The sequence below is a fragment of the Sebastes fasciatus genome, chromosome 15, assembly GCF_043250625.1.
Source record: "Sebastes fasciatus isolate fSebFas1 chromosome 15, fSebFas1.pri, whole genome shotgun sequence".
In the NCBI taxonomy this organism is placed as follows: Eukaryota; Metazoa; Chordata; class Actinopteri; order Perciformes; family Sebastidae; genus Sebastes; species Sebastes fasciatus.
Window position 1 is genome coordinate 1191196 of NC_133809.1, and position 27565 is coordinate 1218760.

Genomic DNA, 27565 nt, shown 5'->3' on the forward strand with positions numbered 1-27565 from the left:
GTTGCTGACCCCTGGTCTAACCCTAAACCAAGTCCTCACCCTATAATATAATGATTAACGTTACGGGGACGTGTCCCCATTTTGGAAGGCGAGTCCCCACAACGTGACTGTGTAAACAAGTTTATGTCCCCACAATGTACGTAACACACACCCACACCCACCCACAAACACCTCATCCATCACTTTATAGGCAGCTTGGCACAGTGTGGCTCAGCTCAGCTCTGCTGCCATGTTCCTCCAACACAACCAAAAACAAAGAGATCAGTCTGAGGATTATGGCACCATGGCATTTTAAGCTGTGCGTGTGTGTGTGTGTGTGTGTGTGTGCGTATGTGTGTGTGTGTGTGCGTGTGTGCGTATGTGTGTGTGTCGTGCCACCATGTCGTCCTGCTCCTCCTCAGAGTTGAGAAACTTTCCAGTCTGCAGGAAAAACCAGCTGATGAGAGTTAAATGAGGCAACAGTTGAAGAGAGCGAGAGCGTTGTTGTATTAGCTTTATTAGTGCTGAGTGGAAGAGACAGAAGTTACAGTGAAGACAGGAAATGTGTCGTCCATTTACAGAAGTAAGAGTTTAATATAAAACAACTGGAATAAAGAGATCAGCTACGACCTCCGGAGACAGAGACGGAGACAGAGACAGATAAACAGAGAGGTTCACATGTTGTTGGTGTCCACGTTACTTCTGGCCCAGTTGGGAGAGCTGTGGAGAGGAAGGAGAAAGGTCAAGAGGGCAAATGGTGGACAGGAGAACAACGGGAGGACAGGAGTACAACGGGAGGACAGGAGTACAACGGGAGGACAGGAGAACAACGGGAGGACAGGAGAACAACGGGAGGACAGGAGAACAACGGGAGGACAGGAGTACAACGGGAGGACAGGAGTACAACGGGAGGACAGGTTTACATAGGGAGGACAGGAGTACAACGGGAGGACAGGAGAACAACGGGAGGACAGGAGTACAACGGGAGGACAGGAGAACAACGGGAGGACAGGAGAACAACGGGAGGACAGGTGAACAACGGGAGGACAGGAGTACAACGGGAGGACAGGAGTACAACGGGAGGACAGGAGAACAACGGGAGGACAGGAGAACAACGGGAGGACAGGAGTACAACGGGAGGACAGGAGTACAACGGGAGGACAGGAGAACAACGGGAGGACAGGTGTACAACGGGAGGACAGGAGAACAACGGGAGGACAGGAGTACAACGGGAGGACAGGAGAACAACGGGAGGACAGGTGTACAACGGGAGGACAGGAGAACAACGGGAGGACAGGTGTACAACGGGAGGACAGGAGAACAACGGGAGGACAGGAGTACAACGGGAGGACAGGAGTACAACGGGAGGACAGGAGAACAACGGGAGGACAGGAGAACAACGGGAGGACAGGAGTACAACGGGAGGACAGGAGAACAACGGGAGGACAGGTGTACAACGGGAGGACAGGAGAACAACGGGAGGACAGGAGTACAACGGGAGGACAGGAGTACAACGGGAGGACAGGAGTACAACGGGAGGACAGGAGAACAACGGGAGGACAGGAGTACAACGGGAGGACAGGAGAACAACGGGAGGACAGGTGTACAACGGGAGGACAGGAGAACAACGGGAGGACAGGAGTACAACGGGAGGACAGGAGTACAACGGGAGGACAGGAGTACAACGGGAGGACAGGAGAACAACGGGAGGACAGGAGAACAACGGGAGGACAGGAGTACAACGGGAGGACAGGAGAACAACGGGAGGACAGGAGTACAACGGGAGGACAGGAGAACAACGGGAGGACAGGTGTACAACGGGAGGACAGGAGAACAACGGGAGGACAGGAGTACAACGGGAGGACAGGAGTACAACGGGAGGACAGGAGTACAACGGGAGGACAGGAGAACAACGGGAGGACAGGAGTACAACGGGAGGACAGGAGTACAACGGGAGGACAGGAGAACAACGGGAGGACAGGAGTACAACGGGAGGACAGGTGTACAACGGGAGGACAGGTGTACAACGGGAGGACAGGAGTACAACGGGAGGACAGGAGAACAACGGGAGGACAGGAGAACAACGGGAGGACAGGAGAACAACGGGAGGACAGGTGTACAACGGGAGGACAGGAGAACAACGGGAGGACAGGAGTACAACGGGAGGACAGGAGTACAACGGGAGGACAGGAGTACAACGGGAGGACAGGAGAACAACGGGAGGACAGGAGTACAACGGGAGGACAGGAGTACAACGGGAGGACAGGAGAACAACGGGAGGACAGGAGAACAACGGGAGGACAGGAGAACAACGGGAGGACAGGAGTACAACGGGAGGACAGGAGTACAACGGGAGGACAGGTTTACATAGGGAGGACAGGAGTACAACGGGAGGACAGGAGAACAACGGGAGGACAGGAGTACAACGGGAGGACAGGAGTACAACGGGAGGACAGGAGAACAACGGGAGGACAGGAGAACAACGGGAGGACAGGTGAACAACGGGAGGACAGGAGTACAACGGGAGGACAGGAGTACAACGGGAGGACAGGAGAACAACGGGAGGACAGGAGAACAACGGGAGGACAGGAGTACAACGGGAGGACAGGAGTACAACGGGAGGACAGGAGAACAACGGGAGGACAGGTGTACAACGGGAGGACAGGAGAACAACGGGAGGACAGGAGTACAACGGGAGGACAGGAGAACAACGGGAGGACAGGTGTACAACGGGAGGACAGGAGAACAACGGGAGGACAGGTGTACAACGGGAGGACAGGAGAACAACGGGAGGACAGGAGTACAACGGGAGGACAGGAGTACAACGGGAGGACAGGAGAACAACGGGAGGACAGGAGAACAACGGGAGGACAGGAGTACAACGGGAGGACAGGAGTACAACGGGAGGACAGGAGAACAACGGGAGGACAGGTGTACAACGGGAGGACAGGAGTACAACGGGAGGACAGGAGTACAACGGGAGGACAGGTTTACATAGGGAGGACAGGAGTACAACGGGAGGACAGGAGAACAACGGGAGGACAGGAGTACAACGGGAGGACAGGAGTACAACGGGAGGACAGGAGAACAACGGGAGGACAGGAGAACAACGGGAGGACAGGTGAACAACGGGAGGACAGGAGTACAACGGGAGGACAGGAGTACAACGGGAGGACAGGAGAACAACGGGAGGACAGGAGAACAACGGGAGGACAGGAGTACAACGGGAGGACAGGAGTACAACGGGAGGACAGGAGAACAACGGGAGGACAGGTGTACAACGGGAGGACAGGAGAACAACGGGAGGACAGGTGTACAACGGGAGGACAGGAGAACAACGGGAGGACAGGAGTACAACGGGAGGACAGGAGTACAACGGGAGGACAGGAGAACAACGGGAGGACAGGAGAACAACGGGAGGACAGGAGTACAACGGGAGGACAGGAGTACAACGGGAGGACAGGAGAACAACGGGAGGACAGGTGTACAACGGGAGGACAGGAGAACAACGGGAGGACAGGAGTACAACGGGAGGACAGGAGTACAACGGGAGGACAGGAGTACAACGGGAGGACAGGAGTACAACGGGAGGACAGGAGTACAACGGGAGGACAGGAGAACAACGGGAGGACAGGTGTACAACGGGAGGACAGGAGAACAACGGGAGGACAGGAGTACAACGGGAGGACAGGAGTACAACGGGAGGACAGGAGTACAACGGGAGGACAGGAGAACAACGGGAGGACAAGAGAACAACGGGAGGACAGGAGTACAACGGGAGGACAGGAGAACAACGGGAGGACAGGAGTACAACGGGAGGACAGGAGAACAACGGGAGGACAGGTGTACAACGGGAGGACAGGAGAACAACGGGAGGACAGGAGTACAACGGGAGGACAGGAGTACAACGGGAGGACAGGAGTACAACGGGAGGACAGGAGAACAACGGGAGGACAGGAGTACAACGGGAGGACAGGAGTACAACGGGAGGACAGGAGAACAACGGGAGGACAGGAGTACAACGGGAGGACAGGTGTACAACGGGAGGACAGGTGTACAACGGGAGGACAGGAGTACAACGGGAGGACAGGAGAACAACGGGAGGACAGGAGAACAACGGGAGGACAGGTGTACAACGGGAGGACAGGAGAACAACGGGAGGACAGGAGTACAACGGGAGGACAGGAGTACAACGGGAGGACAGGAGTACAACGGGAGGACAGGAGAACAACGGGAGGACAGGAGTACAACGGGAGGACAGGAGTACAACGGGAGGACAGGAGAACAACGGGAGGACAGGAGAACAACGGGAGGACAGGAGAACAACGGGAGGACAGGAGAACAACGGGAGGACAGGAGAACAACGGGAGGACAGGAGAACAACGGGAGGACAGGAGTACAACGGGAGGACAGGTTTACATAGGGAGGACAGGAGTACAACGGGAGGACAGGAGAACAACGGGAGGACAGGAGTACAACGGGAGGACAGGAGTACAACGGGAGGACAGGAGAACAACGGGAGGACAGGAGAACAACGGGAGGACAGGTGAACAACGGGAGGACAGGAGTACAACGGGAGGACAGGAGAACAACGGGAGGACAGGAGAACAACAGGAGGACAGGAGTACAACGGGAGGACAGGAGTACAACGGGAGGACAGGAGAACAACGGGAGGACAGGTGTACAACGGGAGGACAGGAGAACAACGGGAGGACAGGTGTACAACGGGAGGACAGGAGAACAACGGGAGGACAGGAGTACAACGGGAGGACAGGAGTACAACGGGAGGACAGGAGTACAACGGGAGGACAGGAGAACAACGGGAGGACAGGAGTACAACGGGAGGACAGGAGAACAACGGGAGGACAGGAGTACAACGGGAGGACAGGAGAACAACGGGAGGACAGGTGTACAACGGGAGGACAGGAGTACAACGGGAGGACAGGAGTACAACGGGAGGACAGGAGTACAACGGGAGGACAGGAGTACAACGGGAGGACAGGAGTACAACGGGAGGACAGGAGAACAACGGGAGGACAGGAGTACAACGGGAGGACAGGAGTACAACGGGAGGACAGGAGAACAACGGGAGGACAGGAGTACAACGGGAGGACAGGTGTACAACGGGAGGACAGGAGTACAACGGGAGGACAGGAGAACAACGGGAGGACAGGAGAACAACGGGAGGACAGGTGTACAACGGGAGGACAGGAGTACAACGGGAGGACAGGAGTACAACGGGAGGACAGGAGTACAACGGGAGGACAGGAGAACAACGGGAGGACAGGAGTACAACGGGAGGACAGGAGAACAACGGGAGGACAGGTGTACAACGGGAGGACAGGAGAACAACGGGAGGACAGGAGTACAACGGGAGGACAGGAGAACAACGGGAGGACAGGAGTACAACGGGAGGACAGGAGTACAACGGGAGGACAGGAGAACAACGGGAGGACAGGAGAACAACGGGAGGACAGGAGTACAACGGGAGGACAGGAGTACAACGGGAGGACAGGAGAACAACGGGAGGACAGGTGTACAACGGGAGGACAGGAGAACAACGGGAGGACAGGAGTACAACGGGAGGACAGGAGAACAACGGGAGGACAGGTGTACAACGGGAGGACAGGAGAACAACGGGAGGACAGGTGTACAACGGGAGGACAGGAGAACAACGGGAGGACAGGAGTACAACGGGAGGACAGGAGTACAACGGGAGGACAGGAGAACAACGGGAGGACAGGAGAACAACGGGAGGACAGGAGTACAACGGGAGGACAGGAGTACAACGGGAGGACAGGAGAACAACGGGAGGACAGGTGTACAACGGGAGGACAGGAGTACAACGGGAGGACAGGAGTACAACGGGAGGACAGGTTTACATAGGGAGGACAGGAGTACAACGGGAGGACAGGAGAACAACGGGAGGACAGGAGTACAACGGGAGGACAGGAGTACAACGGGAGGACAGGAGAACAACGGGAGGACAGGAGAACAACGGGAGGACAGGTGAACAACGGGAGGACAGGAGTACAACGGGAGGACAGGAGTACAACGGGAGGACAGGAGAACAACGGGAGGACAGGAGAACAACGGGAGGACAGGAGTACAACGGGAGGACAGGAGTACAACGGGAGGACAGGAGAACAACGGGAGGACAGGTGTACAACGGGAGGACAGGAGAACAACGGGAGGACAGGAGTACAACGGGAGGACAGGAGAACAACGGGAGGACAGGTGTACAACGGGAGGACAGGAGAACAACGGGAGGACAGGTGTACAACGGGAGGACAGGAGAACAACGGGAGGACAGGAGTACAACGGGAGGACAGGAGTACAACGGGAGGACAGGAGAACAACGGGAGGACAGGAGAACAACGGGAGGACAGGAGTACAACGGGAGGACAGGAGAACAACGGGAGGACAGGTGTACAACGGGAGGACAGGAGAACAACGGGAGGACAGGAGTACAACGGGAGGACAGGAGTACAACGGGAGGACAGGAGTACAACGGGAGGACAGGAGAACAACGGGAGGACAGGAGTACAACGGGAGGACAGGAGAACAACGGGAGGACAGGTGTACAACGGGAGGACAGGAGAACAACGGGAGGACAGGAGTACAACGGGAGGACAGGAGAACAACGGGAGGACAGGTGTACAACGGGAGGACAGGAGAACAACGGGAGGACAGGTGTACAACGGGAGGACAGGAGAACAACGGGAGGACAGGAGTACAACGGGAGGACAGGAGTACAACGGGAGGACAGGAGAACAACGGGAGGACAGGAGAACAACGGGAGGACAGGAGTACAACGGGAGGACAGGAGTACAACGGGAGGACAGGAGAACAACGGGAGGACAGGTGTACAACGGGAGGACAGGAGTACAACGGGAGGACAGGAGTACAACGGGAGGACAGGTTTACATAGGGAGGACAGGAGTACAACGGGAGGACAGGAGAACAACGGGAGGACAGGAGTACAACGGGAGGACAGGAGAACAACGGGAGGACAGGAGAACAACGGGAGGACAGGTGAACAACGGGAGGACAGGAGTACAACGGGAGGACAGGAGTACAACGGGAGGACAGGAGAACAACGGGAGGACAGGAGAACAACGGGAGGACAGGAGTACAACGGGAGGACAGGAGTACAACGGGAGGACAGGAGAACAACGGGAGGACAGGTGTACAACGGGAGGACAGGAGAACAACGGGAGGACAGGAGTACAACGGGAGGACAGGAGAACAACGGGAGGACAGGTGTACAACGGGAGGACAGGAGAACAACGGGAGGACAGGTGTACAACGGGAGGACAGGAGAACAACGGGAGGACAGGAGTACAACGGGAGGACAGGAGTACAACGGGAGGACAGGAGAACAACGGGAGGACAGGAGAACAACGGGAGGACAGGAGTACAACGGGAGGACAGGAGAACAACGGGAGGACAGGTGTACAACGGGAGGACAGGAGAACAACGGGAGGACAGGAGTACAACGGGAGGACAGGAGTACAACGGGAGGACAGGAGTACAACGGGAGGACAGGAGAACAACGGGAGGACAGGAGTACAACGGGAGGACAGGAGAACAACGGGAGGACAGGTGTACAACGGGAGGACAGGAGAACAACGGGAGGACAGGAGTACAACGGGAGGACAGGAGTACAACGGGAGGACAGGAGTACAACGGGAGGACAGGAGAACAACGGGAGGACAGGAGAACAACGGGAGGACAGGAGTACAACGGGAGGACAGGAGAACAACGGGAGGACAGGAGTACAACGGGAGGACAGGAGAACAACGGGAGGACAGGTGTACAACGGGAGGACAGGAGAACAACGGGAGGACAGGAGTACAACGGGAGGACAGGAGTACAACGGGAGGACAGGAGTACAACGGGAGGACAGGAGTACAACGGGAGGACAGGAGAACAACGGGAGGACAGGAGTACAACGGGAGGACAGGAGTACAACGGGAGGACAGGAGAACAACGGGAGGACAGGAGTACAACGGGAGGACAGGTGTACAACGGGAGGACAGGTGTACAACGGGAGGACAGGAGTACAACGGGAGGACAGGAGAACAACGGGAGGACAGGAGAACAACGGGAGGACAGGTGTACAACGGGAGGACAGGAGAACAACGGGAGGACAGGAGTACAACGGGAGGACAGGAGTACAACGGGAGGACAGGAGTACAACGGGAGGACAGGAGAACAACGGGAGGACAGGAGTACAACGGGAGGACAGGAGTACAACGGGAGGACAGGAGAACAACGGGAGGACAGGAGAACAACGGGAGGACAGGAGAACAACGGGAGGACAGGAGTACAACGGGAGGACAGGAGTACAACGGGAGGACAGGTTTACATAGGGAGGACAGGAGTACAACGGGAGGACAGGAGAACAACGGGAGGACAGGAGTACAACGGGAGGACAGGAGTACAACGGGAGGACAGGAGAACAACGGGAGGACAGGAGAACAACGGGAGGACAGGTGAACAACGGGAGGACAGGAGTACAACGGGAGGACAGGAGAACAACGGGAGGACAGGAGAACAACGGGAGGACAGGAGTACAACGGGAGGACAGGAGTACAACGGGAGGACAGGAGAACAACGGGAGGACAGGTGTACAACGGGAGGACAGGAGAACAACGGGAGGACAGGAGTACAACGGGAGGACAGGAGAACAACGGGAGGACAGGTGTACAACGGGAGGACAGGAGAACAACGGGAGGACAGGTGTACAACGGGAGGACAGGAGAACAACGGGAGGACAGGAGTACAACGGGAGGACAGGAGTACAACGGGAGGACAGGAGAACAACGGGAGGACAGGAGAACAACGGGAGGACAGGAGTACAACGGGAGGACAGGAGAACAACGGGAGGACAGGTGTACAACGGGAGGACAGGAGAACAACGGGAGGACAGGAGTACAACGGGAGGACAGGAGTACAACGGGAGGACAGGAGTACAACGGGAGGACAGGAGAACAACGGGAGGACAGGAGTACAACGGGAGGACAGGAGAACAACGGGAGGACAGGTGTACAACGGGAGGACAGGAGAACAACGGGAGGACAGGAGTACAACGGGAGGACAGGAGTACAACGGGAGGACAGGAGTACAACGGGAGGACAGGAGAACAACGGGAGGACAGGAGAACAACGGGAGGACAGGAGTACAACGGGAGGACAGGAGAACAACGGGAGGACAGGAGTACAACGGGAGGACAGGAGAACAACGGGAGGACAGGTGTACAACGGGAGGACAGGAGAACAACGGGAGGACAGGAGTACAACGGGAGGACAGGAGTACAACGGGAGGACAGGAGTACAACGGGAGGACAGGAGTACAACGGGAGGACAGGAGAACAACGGGAGGACAGGAGTACAACGGGAGGACAGGAGTACAACGGGAGGACAGGAGAACAACGGGAGGACAGGAGTACAACGGGAGGACAGGTGTACAACGGGAGGACAGGAGTACAACGGGAGGACAGGAGAACAACGGGAGGACAGGAGAACAACGGGAGGACAGGTGTACAACGGGAGGACAGGTGTACAACGGGAGGACAGGAGTACAACGGGAGGACAGGAGAACAACGGGAGGACAGGAGTACAACGGGAGGACAGGAGTACAACGGGAGGACAGGAGTACAACGGGAGGACAGGAGAACAACGGGAGGACAGGAGAACAACGGGAGGACAGGTGTACAACGGGAGGACAGGAGTACAACGGGAGGACAGGTGTGGCGTCTCACCTGTTTGGTGAACTGAGCAGCGTTGGAGAGTTCACTGCAGCCGTAAACAACCTTCTTCCCCTGTTTGAACTGAAGACAAACAGGAAGTTAAATCATGGCGTTTCCTGCTGCAGAACCAACGACGCCATCAGATTACAAGACTTTTCATCAAACATCAAAGAACAACAAAATAATCTCTTTTTCTAGACTTCAGAATATATTTATGAGACAAACTTCAAATTAATTGTACAACGAATAATAAAAGTAGCTTGCAGTAGTACGAACAGTATTAAGCTGCGTTTAACTAAATGGTTCCTTCGTAAACATAATGAGTTCCTCTAAAGGTTCCTAGTTCCGGGGGAAAGTTCCTGTACTTTCAGAAAGTACTACCCCCCGACCAGGGCCTTTTATGAGGGGTAAAATGTCCCTGGAACTTATTTTAGACCCTGGTCCTTGTGGTTGAAACATGAAGAGTTCTTCTAAAGGTTCCTAGTTCCGGGGAAAAGTTCCTGTACTTTCAGAAAGTACTACCCCCCCGACCATGGCCTTTTTTGAGGGGTAAAATGTCCCCGGAACTTAAATTAGACCCTGGCCCCTGCAGTCAAAATGCAATGAGTTCCTCTAAAGGTTCCTAGTTCCGGGGGAAAGTTCCTAGTCCCGGGGGACACGGGGCTCTACAGTACCTTGGCGTAGTCCACCAGGTTCTGGTACTCGATGTAGTTTCCTCCTCCCACCACAAACACGATGGCCTGAAACAAATTATTATTATGTATAAATAATATATATAATAATATGAATATATATATATATATATATATATAATAATATGAATATATATATATATATATATTCTGCTCAGAACATCTCAAGCTTACATTTCTTTAATAATCAAATATTATGTTTTATTTATGTTAAAGGAATAAAACAGCCAATATGTAGTTATTGGATATTTTAACTCTCAAATATTGATACTGATCCCGGCCAAAGTCTCTGCGTTTATTTATGATTTAATTATGCAGATAATATTTCCGCCTGATGAATATCAAGGACGGAACCTGCCAATATAAAAAATAAATAAGTGACTCGATAAATAAATAAATAAATGTCTTTAAATGTAGCAAAAATATTAAAAATAAATGGAGCCATTAATTAATTGATAAAATGTGACATAAATTGATATTTGTTTTAATTTGCTTCTTTATTTATTTATCTCTACATTAATTCCCTTATTTAATTACCCTTCTGTTTAATTTTCCCTTTTATTTATTTATGTAATTATTTATGTTTTTTAATTAATTAATGTATTTATTTATTAATAAATAAATAAAAAGATATGCAAAAATAAATACATCAATAAATACATGCAACAATAAATAAATACATTTAGAAATGTATAAAAATAAATAAAAGGGAAAATTAAACAGAAGAGTAAATAAATAAGGGAATAAATACAAAGATAGATAAATAAAGAAGCAAATTAAAACAGAAATATCAATTTATGTCACATTTTATCAATTAATTAATGGCTACATTTAATTCTAATATTATTTTTTCTACATTTAATGACATTTATTTATCTATCTAGTCATTTATCTATTTATTTTTGATTTTGGCAGGTTCCATCCTCCACAGAGGAAGTCCCTGTGGGATCTATTTGTTCACACTTGGTCAGGTGAAGGTTTAACATTCCATTATTATTATTATTTCAATTGATTTATTATGAGCCAACAATGTCAACAAAGAGTCTTTTATCAGGAGGAGAAAATGAAAGTTTGTGTGTGAATATGTATTTTGAGTTCATGAATAAACTGAAGAGACAGATTTGTGACGTTCAGCATCATTTCCAGTCTGTCTTGTGTTTCAACATCTGTTTATCCTGGAAAAAACTCCACTGAATGTCATCCATCAAACTTCAGTCCAGAAACAGAAACTCACCTCCTGAAACGGGTTCTTGTTCCTGGGAATGGAGCTGAGGAAGAAGAGAGCAGAGAGAAGATGAAGCGTTTCAGCCGCCTCGACACTTTAAATGAACTGATGAGCAGCGATTAGAAACACATGTCAGAGTGGTACCTCTCGCTGCCTCGCAGCATCTTTGGGTCAAAGTATCGATAGTCGTCTGTTTCCTGGAAGATCAGAGAGATAAACATCAGTCAGCTGATTCATCAGGAAGTCACCGCCACGTGGATCATCTGTTTGTTCTGGATCTCACTGGTATGAATGTAGAGATATTCACATTCACTGAATCATGTAAAAGGTCCATAACAGGCTGCTCCTTTTAATTTAACCTCTTTGAATTAGAGAACTCTTCGTGCAGGAGACGATGGAGGGAATCACTCGTGCTTCTAGAATTCTAGAATGTGTAGAATTCCAGAATGTGTAGAATTCTAGAATGTGTAGAATTCCAGAATGTGTAGAATTCTAGAATGTGTAGAATTCCAGAATGTGTAGAATTCCAGAATGTGTAGAATTCTAGAATGTGTAGAATTCTAGAATGTGTAGAATTCTAGAATGTGTAGAATTCCAGAATGTGTAGAATTTCAGAATGTGTAGAATTCTAGAATGTGTAGAATTCTAGAATGTGAAGAATTCTAGAATGTGTAGAATTCTAGAATGTGTAGAATTTCAGAATGGGAAGAATTCTAGAATGTGTAGAATTCTAGAATGTGTAGAATTCTAGAATGTGAAGAATTCTAGAATGTGTAGAATTCTAGAATGTGAAGAATTCTAGAATGTGTGACATCACATTCTAGAATCCTAGAATTCTAAAATGTGTGACACACACATCTGATAGAGGGAGAATGTGCCCTTCTATTTCTTTCATCTTCATCCCAGTCCTTTCTCCCTCATCCTCCTCCTCCTCATCCTCTCCCGCCAGATTCACAACAACAGGATCTTTGTTGGTCGTCTGTAACTGCAGACGCTGAGAAACCTGCAGTGTGTGTGTGTGTGTGTGTGTGTGTGTATGTGTGTGTAATATAATCTATTCATCACCATGAACACACACACTGTAGTTTATTCTGACTCAGTCCCTCACACACACCGTCCTGCTGCCACTAACACTCACTAGAGCTCCACATGTGGATTCATCCGCCGCTGAAAATAGTCCCACACTAAGTCACCATTTCCTCCTGTTGGTTTGATGAAAACTACAGCGAGCAGCTGTTTTAAATATCAAACTATGTATTTGTGTTTATATGACATGGATACCCTGGCGTCTTCCCTCTATCTCAGTCCTTAACCTTTTCTATTTTATTCTATAACAGAAACAGATTCTAAAATGTTTATTTACTTGAGATATCATGTTTATGCCCTGAGGTCTCCTCCGTATGACCCGGCTGGAGTCGGGGGTGGTATGTTTACTCTTCTGAAACGGGAGCTGTTTCAGTTATTCTCTCCTGATGTTGTCGGTCTGGATGAGGCTGAACCAGCAGGGTTCCTACACATGTTCCCTTTCATGATCACAGACTGCTCCAGTCTCACATCTCCAGTCTTATCGGTACATCTCTCACAAAACATGTATCTACCTAATGCAGGGGTCAGCAACCCTCACTATCTAAAGAGACATTTTAGACAAAAGAAATCTGTCTGGAGCCGCAAAATATGTGATCATTGTGATGAAGGTAACACAGTTTATAGTCTCAGTATATAGTATAGAAGTCTAATGCAGTGAGGGCCAAAGAGACAATGTACTATGGAGTATTGGGGCCACAATGAGGGAAAACACATCTGAGATTTACAGAATAAAGTCAGAATATTACGAGAATAAAGGCATAACTTTAAGAGAAAAAAAGAAAATAAAACGTAAAATTACTACTTTAGAATATTATGACTTTATTCTCTAAATCTCAGATGTATTTTTTTTTCCTCAATGTGGCCCTAATACTCCGTCGTACCGTCGTACCATAGACCTACAACAATGATCAATACAAATGAAAATGTAAACAAAGAACAGTTCTTCATTTCCATGTTTAAAGAACCACAGGGAGCCTCTGGAGAGGAGCTGAAGACGAGTCACTCTGGAAGTTACTAAAGTTATTATTATTATTATTTATGCACCTCCAGCCTGTTTTCACTGGACAGGATCGCCGCTGACGGTAACTGACATTAAATGATTAAATCAGTTTTGCATCGTGGCTACGAGAATACTGCAGTAGTACGACAGTAATCACATGTTCTTTTGGTCCACAGACAAACTTTGTGTGGACAACTAACAGAAAGAGCGAACCAACTCACAGGGTTGGACTTCATCTCCATCAGGTTGTCCAGGATCCGAGTGACCGGAAGGTTCTGCAAGACAGATCAGCATCACGTCATTTACTCTGGTGTAAACGTTTCAACAGAAGGAATTTTAAAGGTCCCATATTGTACAAAGTGAGACTGTCATGTCTGTCATAGTATAAAGCAAGTTCAAGTTATATATAAATACTGTGAAAGTATCGAAATGTTCAATATACGGAGAAATACACACAGCCCGTATTCAGAAACTGTGCGTTTGAATCATGCCTTCAGGATTTCTGTCCATTTGTGATGTCACAAATATACAATATATAGACCATTACACGGTTTTAAACATAAACATTCTAAATGTGTCCCAGTTTATTTCCTGTTGCAGTGTATGTAAATAACATCAGCTGACAGGAAGTGAACATGGACCCAAGCTGTTGCCTAGCAACGCAATTCCATTCCAATTCCGTTGTAATGCGCTAAAACGGAGCGTTTCAGACAGAGGATGAATAAGGGTTCCTAGTTCCGGGGTAAAGTTCCTCTACTTTCATAAAGTACTACCCCCCCGGCCAGGGCCTTTTTGGGGATGTAAAATGTCCCCGGGAACTTTATTTAGACCCTGGTTCCTGCAGTCAAAACGCAATGAGTACCTGAGGATTTATTGTTGTTTTTTTTACCGTGGTATCGAATTGGTATTGAGAATCGTGGAAATTCACTGGTATCGGACTACTAGATTTCTGGTATCGTGACATCCCTACAGTCAAAACGCAATGAATTCCTCTAAAGGTTCCTGGTTCCGGGGTAAAGTTCCTGTACTTTCAGAAAGTATAACTCCTTTCCAATTCCGTTGTAATGTGCTGAAGCACAGCGTTTCAGACTGAGGGTAGGTGACAAGAATTAACCGTTTTCATTTCACCAGTTTTACATGTTTAAAATAATCTCTTCATATCAGATATCTGTCCCCGTCGACCACAGATATCAGAGCATTCATGAGTGTTATTAATGTATTTCCACCAGTCCTCTCCTCTTTTCTTCTTCACGTTTAAAAGGTTCAGATGAAGTTTTTAGTGGTTTTAATCTTCAGGGATGGATCTTTGATTTGTTTGCTGAGCAGATATTTTCAACATGTTGGAGACGTGAACGTGGAAGAAGAAGTCTCAGAGCGCGTCAGCAGCTCCGCTCAGAGACAGAGGGCTGACTGTGATGTTCTGGCAGCTCTGCAGAGCATCGTGGTCCGACTGACTTCAGCTTCTGGATGTAGAAAACAGACGCCACCTCCCTGTGTGTGTGTGTGTGTGTGTGTAATGATTATAAATGACTTCATGTTGGTGCCAGTTTAACCATCATCATCATCATCGCTGCTGTCCAGGATGTTTCTCAGTGGGGTTGTATGAGGTTCTTCTAACTACAGTAGATGGAGTTTGGAAACAACTTGTGTGATTATTTACGCTTTCATTTCTGATATTTTCCACGTATGAAATGATGAATACTCTGTGCCTACATACCTTAGTGTGATTAAAAGTGATGTGAGTGAATTGGTTTCTATGTCCCATTGGTTGTCTCAATGAGCTTATGCAGACATTATTTAAGTCTATTCGGCTGCTGGAGGAGAGTACCAATGTCCTCCTGGCGACTAGCCCACTAAAAACCCATCTAATTAGTTTCCTAGATGTTATTCGATCAATCCGACGGTATAGGCAGGTACAGAACAGGTGTTTAGGAATCAACGCAGCAGCGGTAGACCAGCTACTCTCCTGTTCTGAGAGGTTAAATGACTGGTTTTATGAATGGAGTCTGGTGGCTGGAGAGAGAGCGATATAACAGTACATTACCTTTGCTCCAAACTCCATCTACTGTAGTAATACACCGACTATGGAGAAGTACACTGAGAAACACCTGAACTCTCCCTTTAAGGCCGCAAAGCAACTCAAACTATTTATTAATAACTTTAATACACTTTAATAAATGCAGGTTTGTTGTGTCCAGATGTTTTTACTCACATGCTGTTTGACCACCAGGTTCTTCACTCCCTCCATCACAAACTGGGAACCAGTATTCATCACTCTGGAGAACAGGCTGAGGAGGAGGAGGAGGAGGAAGAGGAAGAAGAGGAGGAGAGGGAGGAGAGGGAGGAGGAGGAGGAGAGGGAGGAGGAGGAGAGGGAGGAGGAGGAGGAGGGAGGGAGGAGGAGGAGAGGGAGGAGGAGGAGGAGGAGGAGGAGGAGGAGAGGAGGAGGAGGAGGGAGGAGGAGGAGGAGGAGGAGGAGGAGGAGGAGGAGGAGGAGGAGGAGGAGGAGGAGGGAGGAGGAGGAGGAGAGGAGGAGGAGGAGGAGAGGGAGGAGGAGGAGGAGGAGGAGGAGGAGGAGGAGGAGGAGGAGGAGGAGGAGGAGGAGGAGGAGGAGGAGGAGGAGAGGAGGAGAGGGAGGAGGAGGAGTACAGGGTTAGGCTGGTAACAACCTGTTTCGACTAAATGAATAAAAATACTATTACTGAAAGTAGTAATACTGCCACTGGTACTGCTGATACCACACTTTCTACTGCTGCTACTGGTACTACAGTGAATACTATGAATACTATGAATACTACTCCTACTACTACTATGTGATGGTTTCTGGACTCACCCCATGGGTTTGACTCCACTGTTGCCGTAGTTTGCCGGGGTGGTGGCCATCTTGGTGAAGGCCCTGAAAAAGAGGAGAGGAAACCAGAATGACTCAACGCCACCGAGGACACGTCCACACCAGTACGTCTTTGTTTTAAAGCGCGTTTACGCCGGTGTTTCAGAACTCCTGAAAGACGCCGCTGACGCCGTCTTAGTTTGAAAACTACGTTTTAGCAAAGAGACGAAACTCTGGTGTTTTTTTAACAACAGCTGCTGCCGCCATCTTGGACTGAAAGCTTATTAGGGCCAGCGAAGGCTCTATTGAAACTATAGAAATGATTCTTCTTTTTCTTAAAATGAATCACCTTTTTGACGAACTTAACTTGCTCAAAAAGTTGTTAAACTTGGCACACTTATCAGACGCGGTGAAATATTTTAAATTTTAAGGGTCTCGGGCTCGGGTGTTTTAAAATGGCTCGCCTCGCTCCGGTTTCACCTACATGTATGAAATTCCTCTTAGAATCAATCGTTCGTTCCATTGCAACATCAGCACCCAGCAGCAGAGCTACGCCATTTTGGACTGAAAGTGACTACCGGACGCCAGTAAAACGTCCTCCTAAAAAGAAACGTACAAAAGTAAAACTACATTATTTATATTCTGTTGTCATATTCTACTGAAATGGTCTGTGTTGAACAATAAAATATTATAAATATAATAATCATTTTCAGTCCAAAATGGTGGCAGCAGCTTTTGTAAAAAAAACACCGGAGTTCTGTCTCTCTGCTTCCAGACTCTGGTTAAATAATCAAAGAGTTAAACACGGCCGTTGTTCCCCTTTAAGACATGAGACGGACTTACTTCCACTGTTTGATGTAGTTGAGAGGTGAAAGGTCGCAGCCTGCGTCCAACAGAGCTGTCTTATACTGCTCCAAGTCCGACTGAAACACACACACACACACACACACACACACACACACACACACAATGAACTCTGATAACTAGACGGGAAAACGGGAGGAAACATGACAGAGAACCTGGTGTGCACTGAAGCTCACTCCTCTAGCATGCTAACGTTAGCATGTTAATATGATGAGGCTAATATTGGACACGCATTGGAGGGGTGTCAAACATACGGAACCAAAATACAAAAATAAAAAATGCATAAATAAATAAATAAATCATATGAAACTAAAACAAACTTAGGAATCTATTGGAAAATGGACAGCTCCTTCATTTGCATAATGAGGCAGAAATGTATAAAGAATAGCATACGGAAAAAAAAAAAATTTAAATAAATAAATTGGGGAAATAGATACAAAGATACATTTAAAAATAAATATTAAATAAATAAAAAATTAATACAAAAATAAATGAATAAATAAAAAATAAATGCACAAATAAATAAATAACTGTAAAAAAAATTAAATAAAAATAAATACATAAATAAATAAAAGGGAAAATTAAACAGAAGAGTATATAAAATAAGTGAATTAATACAAATTGAAATGAATAAAGAAATATCAATTTTATGTCACATTTTATCAATTAATTAATGGCTACATTTATTTTTAATATTATTTTTGCTACAATTATTTATTTATTTATTTATCGAGTCGTTTATTTATTTATTCATTTATTTTTTTATTTTGGCAGGTTCTATGCTCCATATGAGGGCCCCAGAGGTTCCAATCTGGCCCGCTGGAAGACTTTGAAAGTGTGAAAATTGCAGAGAAGTCATTAATTCCCATTTTTAAATGAAGTGCACTGCTATTCCTATTAGTCCACTGGTGGTAAACAAAATCCATTCACCTACGTATCACGATGATATTTATTTTTACGATTTTTTAATAGATGTTTTAACACCAGAATGGATCTATCTGCTTCATCTGAGTCTATGTGGAGATAGAAGGAAGTTACCGCTTTTATTGTGGTAGTCTGAGTAACGTGACGTCATATCCGCTCCGTATCCGTCAACCAAAACAAACCTCAGAGAGTCTAAACCGTTGGAGGGTCAGCGTAGATACGACCTGCACCCTCACATGTTAAGAACGATAGCCGATAGAGAACCAAGCTGACTGAAGAAGGAAGGACAACCGCCGCCGTCATGGCGGCCGCGGCTAACGCAGGAGCTAATGCTAAACGTGAATCATAAAGTAGTAGTGAGATGGAGCTCAGAAATGGAGTAGCTAGTGTTTATTTAACGTGTCTCCATGACGTCATCCGTCCATCCTTCCTCAATCTTAAAAGTAAAACATCGTTAATTCTTCCTGCCCGTCGTCGGCCATGTTTGTTTACCTTTTTTTCCTGTTGCTGATGAATGAATCTGTTAACGTGTGGTCTGCTGGAACTAAACTGTTAGCACAACGTGTCGTTATGTGTGGGCTCTCTTACATTTTACACATCTGGTGAGATCTGAAACATCTGTCAGTGTCTTAAGAGAATCAGATCTTGGCTGTTTTACCGATGTTGAATGATCATGATCAATGTTCTCTGGTCTGAACTGAGACAAACACTTTCTGGAGTTCAGCGAGTTTTTGAAAACCTGCGGACGTCTTCGTGGAATGAGTGCAAACATGGTCAGAATATGCTAACGCAGCGGTCAGCTACCTGCAGCTCTTCAGCTCCTCTCCAGCGGCTCCCTGTGGAGCTTTAAACATGGAAATGAAGAACTGCTCTTTGTTCACATTTTCATTTCTTATTGATCATTGTTGTAGGTCTATGGTACGACGGCACGACGGAGTGTTAGGGCCACATTGAGGAAAAAAATACATCTGAGATTTAGAGAATAAAGTCAGAATATTATAAAGTAGTAATTGTACGTGGTATTTAATTTTTTCCTCATAAAGGTTATGACTATAATCTCGTTATATTACGACTTTATTCTCGTAAAGTTACGACTTTATTCTGTAAACCCCTCAATGTGGCCCTGATACTCCATAGTACATCGTCTCTTTGGCCCTCACTGCATTATACTCATATACTATATACTGAGACTATAAACTGCTCCAGATAGATTTTTTCTCCTGATAGTTACGGTTGCTGACCCCTGCTCTAATGAATGCAAAGCCTGAACTGCTGGTGCAGTAGATCTTTAACAGGGAACTGAAAATAATCAGAATCACAGTCGCTGTCACTTCATGAAGGATGAGAGGCGATTCCTGCCAAACTAAACCTGATCCAGCTGTGCTCCTCTCACAGTGACTCTCACCAGGTCTCTGTTTGCAGAGAGGAACGCTTTGGCTCCACCATCTCTGTTCTATCATCACGGCTCATAATGAAACTACGAAGACGGCGGAGCCAAGAAGATGCTTCTCATAAAGCCGTGGCTATTGATCAGTAGAATGTGGTTTTGGGGACATGAGGGCACAGCTGACAGTGAAACCATCTGTCTAAACCATTCCTGCTGTTTGCCAACCCACAGCTGGTTACGTAAGCGTCCCCTGTGCTGTTTGAAGAAGCCAGACCGGGGACGCTGGGAAGAACCGGAGGTCTGTCATCTCAGCAGTGAACTGTTGTTTGTTTCAATTTTTCCAACGACGCAATACTCAAGAGGAATTTCTGCGATCCCAGAAATAAACAGCGTCTTTGAGTCTAAAGCTTCACGGGTCATCAGCGAGATGCTGCCAACGCATTCCCGCCTGATTTTTTTGGCCGTCGCCATCTTGGTTTTTAACCATCACCTTCTTGGTTTTTGGCGACTAGACTGGTAAACCTGATGAATCCATCGGTACCAACCATGTCAGACTAGCTTGTAGTGAAGGAGGTTAAATAACGCTCCAAACTGACACTAAATTGTGGCGAGGAAAAACGGTCATGTCCATTTTCAAAGGGGTCCCTTGACCTCTGACCTCCAGATCAGTGAATGAAAATGGGTTCTATGGGTACCCACGAGTCTCCCCTTTACAGACATGCCCACTTTATGATAATCACATGCAGTACAGATGTGTAGCTTTCACCTTTTCTGAGATGGAGGCCAAAGCAGGAACACATTAAACATGTCAAGGCTGAATGGTGACTGAATGACGGCGAGGTTTGGAGCACTCAGAAGCAGGACCGGCTTAAGGCATAGGCCATATAGGCGGTTGCCAAGGGCGCCACCTTCAGGGGGGAGGGTGTTGGGGGGTGTTGGTCGCCCTCTAAAAATAGAAGACCCTTAAAGACAGGGTTGACGATGTTTTCCAGTACACACTATTTGTTATATTAGTTGAAATGGTCTTCAGCAGCCTGAAGCTGCTGCTGTTCCTGGATGTTTATTAGTAGCAGTAACATCTGTAACCACAGAAACAAACAACATGTACTGACGTGACAAGCAGCAGCTTCTGGAAGTAACTAAACCAAGCCGCTGGGCCACGTCATGGCAAACTATTAATACCCGAAGAATGATCAACCTGGGGAGAGCTGCAGGTGCACGACATGGAGACCGGGCCAATGTCCATGCCTTTAAGACCCAAACAAGACCCAGACCCGACCTGAGAACAAGCGCTATTATTATTATTTTTTTATTTATTTTCATTTCCAAAACTGTGTGTCTGAGGTCTGATTCATTCACGGGAAACTTTACTGATTTTCAACCGACTCTGTGTCAACATTCCCAATCGAATGTGAATGATTTGATATAAATCCCTCTTGTTACTGTACAACGCTCAAATGTTCTGTTTCACTGTGAGGTACGTCACCGTGCAGCAGCTGGAGACGCTCTGGCTTCAGTTTCACTGGGACTTTAAAGACTGTCGCAGCATTTGAGAAACCTTTTTGCTCTCTTTTTTTCACTTTCAATATTCAGGTATAAAAGTAACTCCATTTGCACGCATTAATGTTCCTGACCTTTGACCCTGGCGGTGCTGAAGGTGTGTTCGCTGCGCTGCGTCTCTCTCTCTCTCTCTCTCTCTCTCTCTCTAACCTTCACGTCACCGCCTCTCACACAGCTTCTAATACATCCCAGCATGCCCCATAAAAACACTGTAACTCTACTTCCCCTCACAGGTTCTTAGTTATTATAGGGCTGAACTGGTGTCATAATGCAGCGCAGGGCACAAACAACTCTGAAATATGAGTTATCCATTTAAATTAGGACTGTCCATCGATTAAAATATTTAATCACAATTAATCACATGATTGTCCGTAGTTCATCGTGACTAATCACAAATTAATCACACATTTTGTATCTGTTCTAAATGAACCTTAAAGGGAGATTAGTCCAGTATTTAATCCTCTTATCAACATGGGAGTGGACTAATATGCTGCTTTATGTAAATGTATGTATATATATATTTATTATTGTAAATCAATTAACAACATAAATCAATGACAGATATTGATCCAGAAACCCTCACAGGTACTGCATTTAGCATAAAACAATATGCTCCAATCAGAACATGGCAAACTGCAGCCCAACAGGCAACAACAGCTGTCAGTGTGTCAGTGTGCTGACTTGACTATGACTTGCCCCAAACTGCATGTGATGATCATAAAGTGGGCATGTCTGTAAAGGGGAGACTCGTGGGTACCCATAGAACCCATTTACATTCACTGATCTGGAGGTCAGAGGTCAAGGGACCCCTTTGAAAATGGACATGACAGTTTATCCTCACCAACATTTAGCGTAAGTTCGGAGCGTTATTTAACCTCCTTCATGATGAACTAGTCTGACATGGTTGGTACCGATGGATTCATCAGGTTTATAGTTTACTATGATACCAGTATCTTCACTCTAGCTTTAAAACTGAGCTGCTACAACCTCCAAAAGATCGGTTGTGTTAATGTGTTAAAGAAATGAGTGCCGTTAAAACCACTCTGCGTTAACGCGTTGTTGTTATAGCGTTAACTTTGACGGGCCGACTGTGAACATCTTTAAACTTTGAAGTAGAAACATGACGTAGAACAAGACGCTCCCGTGTGTATAAGAATGACAACAAACTAAGTGTTGATAAGTCAGAACATCTTTATGAGTAAAGTTTGGCCCCTGTTGGGGAGGGAAACCGCTTCCTGTTTTCAACATCTAAATATTTTCCGTGTTAGCGACGTGTTGTCAAATCAGGTCCTTGTTGTGCTCACCGACACGTCAGCGTGTCCAAGACCGCCGCTGACGCTGTGATGAATGATGATGAAGTGTGTTATTAGAGTGGAGTGAACCGGGACCACAGACCTGGTGAGTCACCAAACCAGAACCAGAACCGTCACCATGTGTGTGTGTGTGTGTGTGTGTGTGTGTGTGTGCGTTACCTCTGAGGGAGCCTGCTGAGCAGTGATGTAGAAGATGAGGAAGAGTCTCATTTTGTCTTCGGGGGTCCCGGCTGACAGAACACAAACATTGACTTTTGTTTAGTCTGTTATTTTACTGTAATACACAACCTGCAGCTGGGACTACGTTTCCCACAATGCCTTTCTGAAGTATGAGTGTGTGTTCGTACCGTCTGGGTCACTGATGATGTCCAGCAGAGATTTATCTAAAGTCGACTTGCTCATCAGTTTCTCTTCATACTCAAAGTACACGTCCAGTTTACGACTCTGAGGACACAAACACATCATCAGGTTACTGTTCAAACCGTGTACTAATACTACTAATACACTGTGTACTAATACTACTGTATGTACTAATACTACTAATACACTGTGTACTAATACTACTGTATGTACTAATACTACTAATACACTGTGTACTAATACTACTGTATGTACTAATACTACTAATACACTGTGTACTAATACTACTGTATGTACTAATACTACTAATACACTGTGTACTAATACTACTGTATGTACTAATACTACTAATACACTGTGTACTAATACTACTGTATACACTGTGTACTAATACTACTGTATACACTGTGTACTAATACTACTGTATGTACTAATACTACTGTATACACTGTGTACTAATACTACTGTATGTACTAATACTACTAATACACTGTGTACTAATACTACTGTATGTACTAATACTACTAATACACTGTGTACTAATACTACTGTATGTACTAATACTACTAATACACTGTGTACTAATACTACTGTATATACTGTGTACTAATACTACTGTATGTACTAATACTACTAATACACTGTGTACTAATACTACTGTATGTACTAATACTACTAATACACTGTGTACTAATACTACTGTATGTACTAATACTACTGTATGTACTGTGTACTAATACTACTGTATGTACTGTGTACTAATACTACTGTATATACTAATACTACTAATACACTGTGTACTAATACTACTGTATGTACTAATACTACTAATACACTGTGTACTAATACTACTGTATGTACTAATACTACTAATACACTGTGTACTAATACTACTGTATATACTGTGTACTAATACTACTGTATGTACTAATACTACTAATACACTGTGTACTAATACTACTGTATGTACTAATACTACTAATACACTGTGTACTAATACTACTGTATGTACTAATACTACTGTATGTACTGTGTACTAATACTACTGTATGTACTGTGTACTAATACTACTGTATATACTAATACTACTAATACACTGTGTACTAATACTACTGTATGTACTAATACTACTGTATGTACTAATACTACTAATACACTGTGTACTAATACTAATACTACTGTATGTACTAATACTACTAATACACTGTGTACTAATACTACTGTATATACTGTGTACTAATACTACTGTATGTACTAATACTACTAATACACTGTGTACTAATACTAATACTACTGTATGTACTAATACTACTGTATGTACTAATACTACTGTATACACTGTGTACTAATACTACTGTATACACTGTGTACTAATTCTACCGTATGTACTAATACTACTGTATACACTGTGTACTAATACTACTGTATGTACTAATACTACTGTATACACTGTGTACTAATACTACTGTATACACTGTGTACTAATACTACTGTATGTACTAATACTACTAATACACTGTGTACTAATACTACTGTAAATACTAATACTACTGTATGTACTAATACTACTGTATACACTGTGTACTAATACTACTGTATACACTGTGTACTAATACTACTGTATACACTGTGTACTAATACTACTGTATACACTGTGTACTAATACTACTGTATGTACTAATACTACTAATACACTGTGTACTAATACTGCTGTATACACTGTTTACTAATACTACTGTATACACTGTGTACTAATACTGCTGTATACACTGTTTACTAATACTACTGTATGTACTAATACTACTAATACACTGTGTACTAATACTACTGTATGTACTAATACTACTGTATACACTGTGTACTAATACTACTGTATGTACTAATACTACTAATACACTGTACTAATACTACTGTATGTACTAATACTACTGTATATACAGTGTACTAATACTACTGTATGTACTGTGTACTAATACTACTGTATGTACTGTGTACTAATACTACAGTACACACTGTGTACTAATACTACTGTATGTACTAATACTACTGTATATACAGTGTACTAATACTACTGTATATACAGTGTACTAATACTACAGTACACACTGTGTACTAATACTACTGTATGTACTGTGTACTAATACTACAGTATGTACTGTGTACTAATACTACAGTATGTACTGTGTACTAATACTACAGTATACACTGTGTACTAATACTACAGTACACACTGTGTACTAATACTACAGTATGTACTGTGTACTAATACTACAGTATGTACTGTGTACTAATACTACAGTACACACTGTGTACTAATACTACAGTATGTACTGTGTACTAATACTACAGTATGTACTGTGTACTAATACTACAGTATACACTGTGTACTAATACTGCTGTATATACGTCTGTACCTTGATGTGGTCGAGGACCGCAGTGGCGACGTTGGTGTGAAGGTCGATCAGCCTCTTCTTCTCTAGCAGCTCAGGCAGAGAGCTGCAGCACACAGACAAATACATTTAAACCTCAGTCTGGTACACTTTATACTGCAGTATCTCAGTAATCTGTAGTAAAACATGATTAAATACACGACTAAAAGACCTCCACCCCTGACAATCCTCCGACTGTTCGTTTTACCCAAAAACAACATGTCTGTCGGTCCCATTTCACAGTTAAACGGACTTGTTGAGCAGACGGCAGGTTGTTTTGGTTAACACAGTTTCATGGTTACAGATAATAAAATAACAACAGTGTTGTAACGGTGGAAATCACAACCAAAAGTCTGATCAGATGTTCCCTGGCTCTGGGCTCTCTGAGGTCCTCTGACGTTTATGGAAAGTCACTCTTTTAGAGGTTACTGAGAAGCTTATGGGAAACGGAAGGTATTCACTGAGGGGGGAGAACAGAAGTGAAAACAGGCTTCACTCGGAGGAGTTCTCAGGAACACGGAGATCTGATGGAGCAGATGGTGTTCAGGGATTTACTGAAGGGCACCAGAAACATTTTAAAGACCTGCTCATGTACAGGTTCATACTAGTGTTCTGGGTTTCTACTACGACATGTTTACATATTTTAATGTTCAAAAAACACATTCTTTATCTCATCCCATCGGTGTGACTATACCTCTATAGAGCCCTTTCATTAGGCTAACACTGGAGGCTAACTAACGCTAGCAGTGGGCTAACACTGGAGGCTAACTAACGCTAGCAGTGGGCTAACATTAGCTGGAGGCTAACTAACGCTAGCAGTGGGCTAACACTGGAGGCTAACTAACGCCAGCAGTGGGCTAACACTGGAGGCTAACTAACGCCAGCAGTGGGCTAACACTGGAGGCTAACTAACGCTAGCAGTGGGCTAACAATGGAGGCTAACTAACGCTAGCAGTGGGCTAACACTGGAGGCTAACTAACGCTAGCAGTGGGCTAACACTGGAGGCTAACTAACGCTAGCAGTGGGCTAACACTGGAGGCTAACTAACGCCAGCAGTGGGCTAACACTGGAGGCTAACTAACGCCAGCAGTGGGCTAACACTGGAGGCTAACTAACGCTAGCAGTGGGCTAACACTGGAGGCTAACTAACGCTAGCAGTGGGCTAACATTAGCTGGAGGCTAACTAACGCCAGCAGTGGGCTAACACTGGAGGCTAACTAACGCCAGCAGTGGGCTAACACTGGAGGCTAACTAACGCTAGCAGTGGGCTAACACTGGAGGCTAACTAACGCTAGCAGTGGGCTAACATTAGCTGGAGGCTAACTAACGCTAGCAGTGGGCTAACACTGGAGGCTAACTAACGCCAGCAGTGGGCTAACACTGGAGGCTAACTAACGCTAGCAGTGGGCTAACACTGGAGGCTAACTAACGCTAGCAGTGGGCTAACATTAGCTGGAGGCTAACTAACGCCAGCAGTGGGCTAACATTAGCTGGAGGCTAACTAACGCTAGCAGTGGGCTAACATTAGCTGGAGGCTAACTAACGCCAGCAGTGGGCTAACATTAGCTGGAGGCTAACTAACGCTAGCAGTGGGCTAACACTGGAGGCTAACTAACGCTAGCAGTGGGCTAACACTGGAGGCTAACTAACGCTAGCAGTGGGCTAACATTAGCTGGAGGCTAACTAATGCTAGCAGTGGGCTAACATTAGCTGGAGGCTAACGCTAGCAGTGGGCTAACATTAGCTGGAGGCTAACTAACGCTAGCAGTGGGCTAACACTGGAGGCTAACTAACGCTAGCAGTGGGCTAACATTAGCTGGAGGCTAACTAATGCTAGCAGTGGGCTAACATTAGCTGGAGGCTAACGCTAGCAGTGGGCTAACATTAGCTGGAGGCTAACTAACGCTAGCAGTGGGCTAACACTGGAGGCTAACTAACGCTAGCAGTGGGCTAAAGCTACTCATCTAAAATGTCCTCTTGCTGTGTTGTTGGGTCTCTAAACTACGGTGTACGGTCATAGACCTGCTCTATATATAAAGCGTCTCCAGATAACTTCTGTTATGATTTGACGCTAAAAATAAATTGAATTGAATTGAATATCGGAGAAACGTCTCAGAGATGGAGGGTAGATGTTGCTAATATTTTAGCCTTCTGCTAACGGC

The 27565-nt window shown here is 46.0% G+C and overlaps 1 protein-coding gene across 1 annotated transcript in view; it reads right to left on the reverse strand.

The window, feature by feature from the left end:
* Positions 1–478: 478 nt before the first annotated feature.
* The window catches only part of scfd1 (sec1 family domain containing 1), a 42036-nt gene continuing 14949 nt past the window's right edge, over positions 479–27565 (reverse strand). The window contains exons 14-25 of the mRNA XM_074661234.1: positions 25388–25469; positions 22961–23057; positions 22773–22843; positions 17409–17488; positions 16569–16631; positions 15949–16024; positions 13958–14011; positions 11795–11847; positions 11660–11693; positions 10408–10473; positions 9746–9814; positions 479–699 (exon numbers count right to left, since the gene is read on the reverse strand). Of these exons, the coding sequence (XP_074517335.1) occupies positions 676–699; positions 9746–9814; positions 10408–10473; positions 11660–11693; positions 11795–11847; positions 13958–14011; positions 15949–16024; positions 16569–16631; positions 17409–17488; positions 22773–22843; positions 22961–23057; positions 25388–25469 (769 nt within the window). The 3' untranslated portion in view covers positions 479–675. The remainder of the gene's footprint in view (positions 700–9745; positions 9815–10407; positions 10474–11659; positions 11694–11794; positions 11848–13957; positions 14012–15948; positions 16025–16568; positions 16632–17408; positions 17489–22772; positions 22844–22960; positions 23058–25387; positions 25470–27565) is intronic.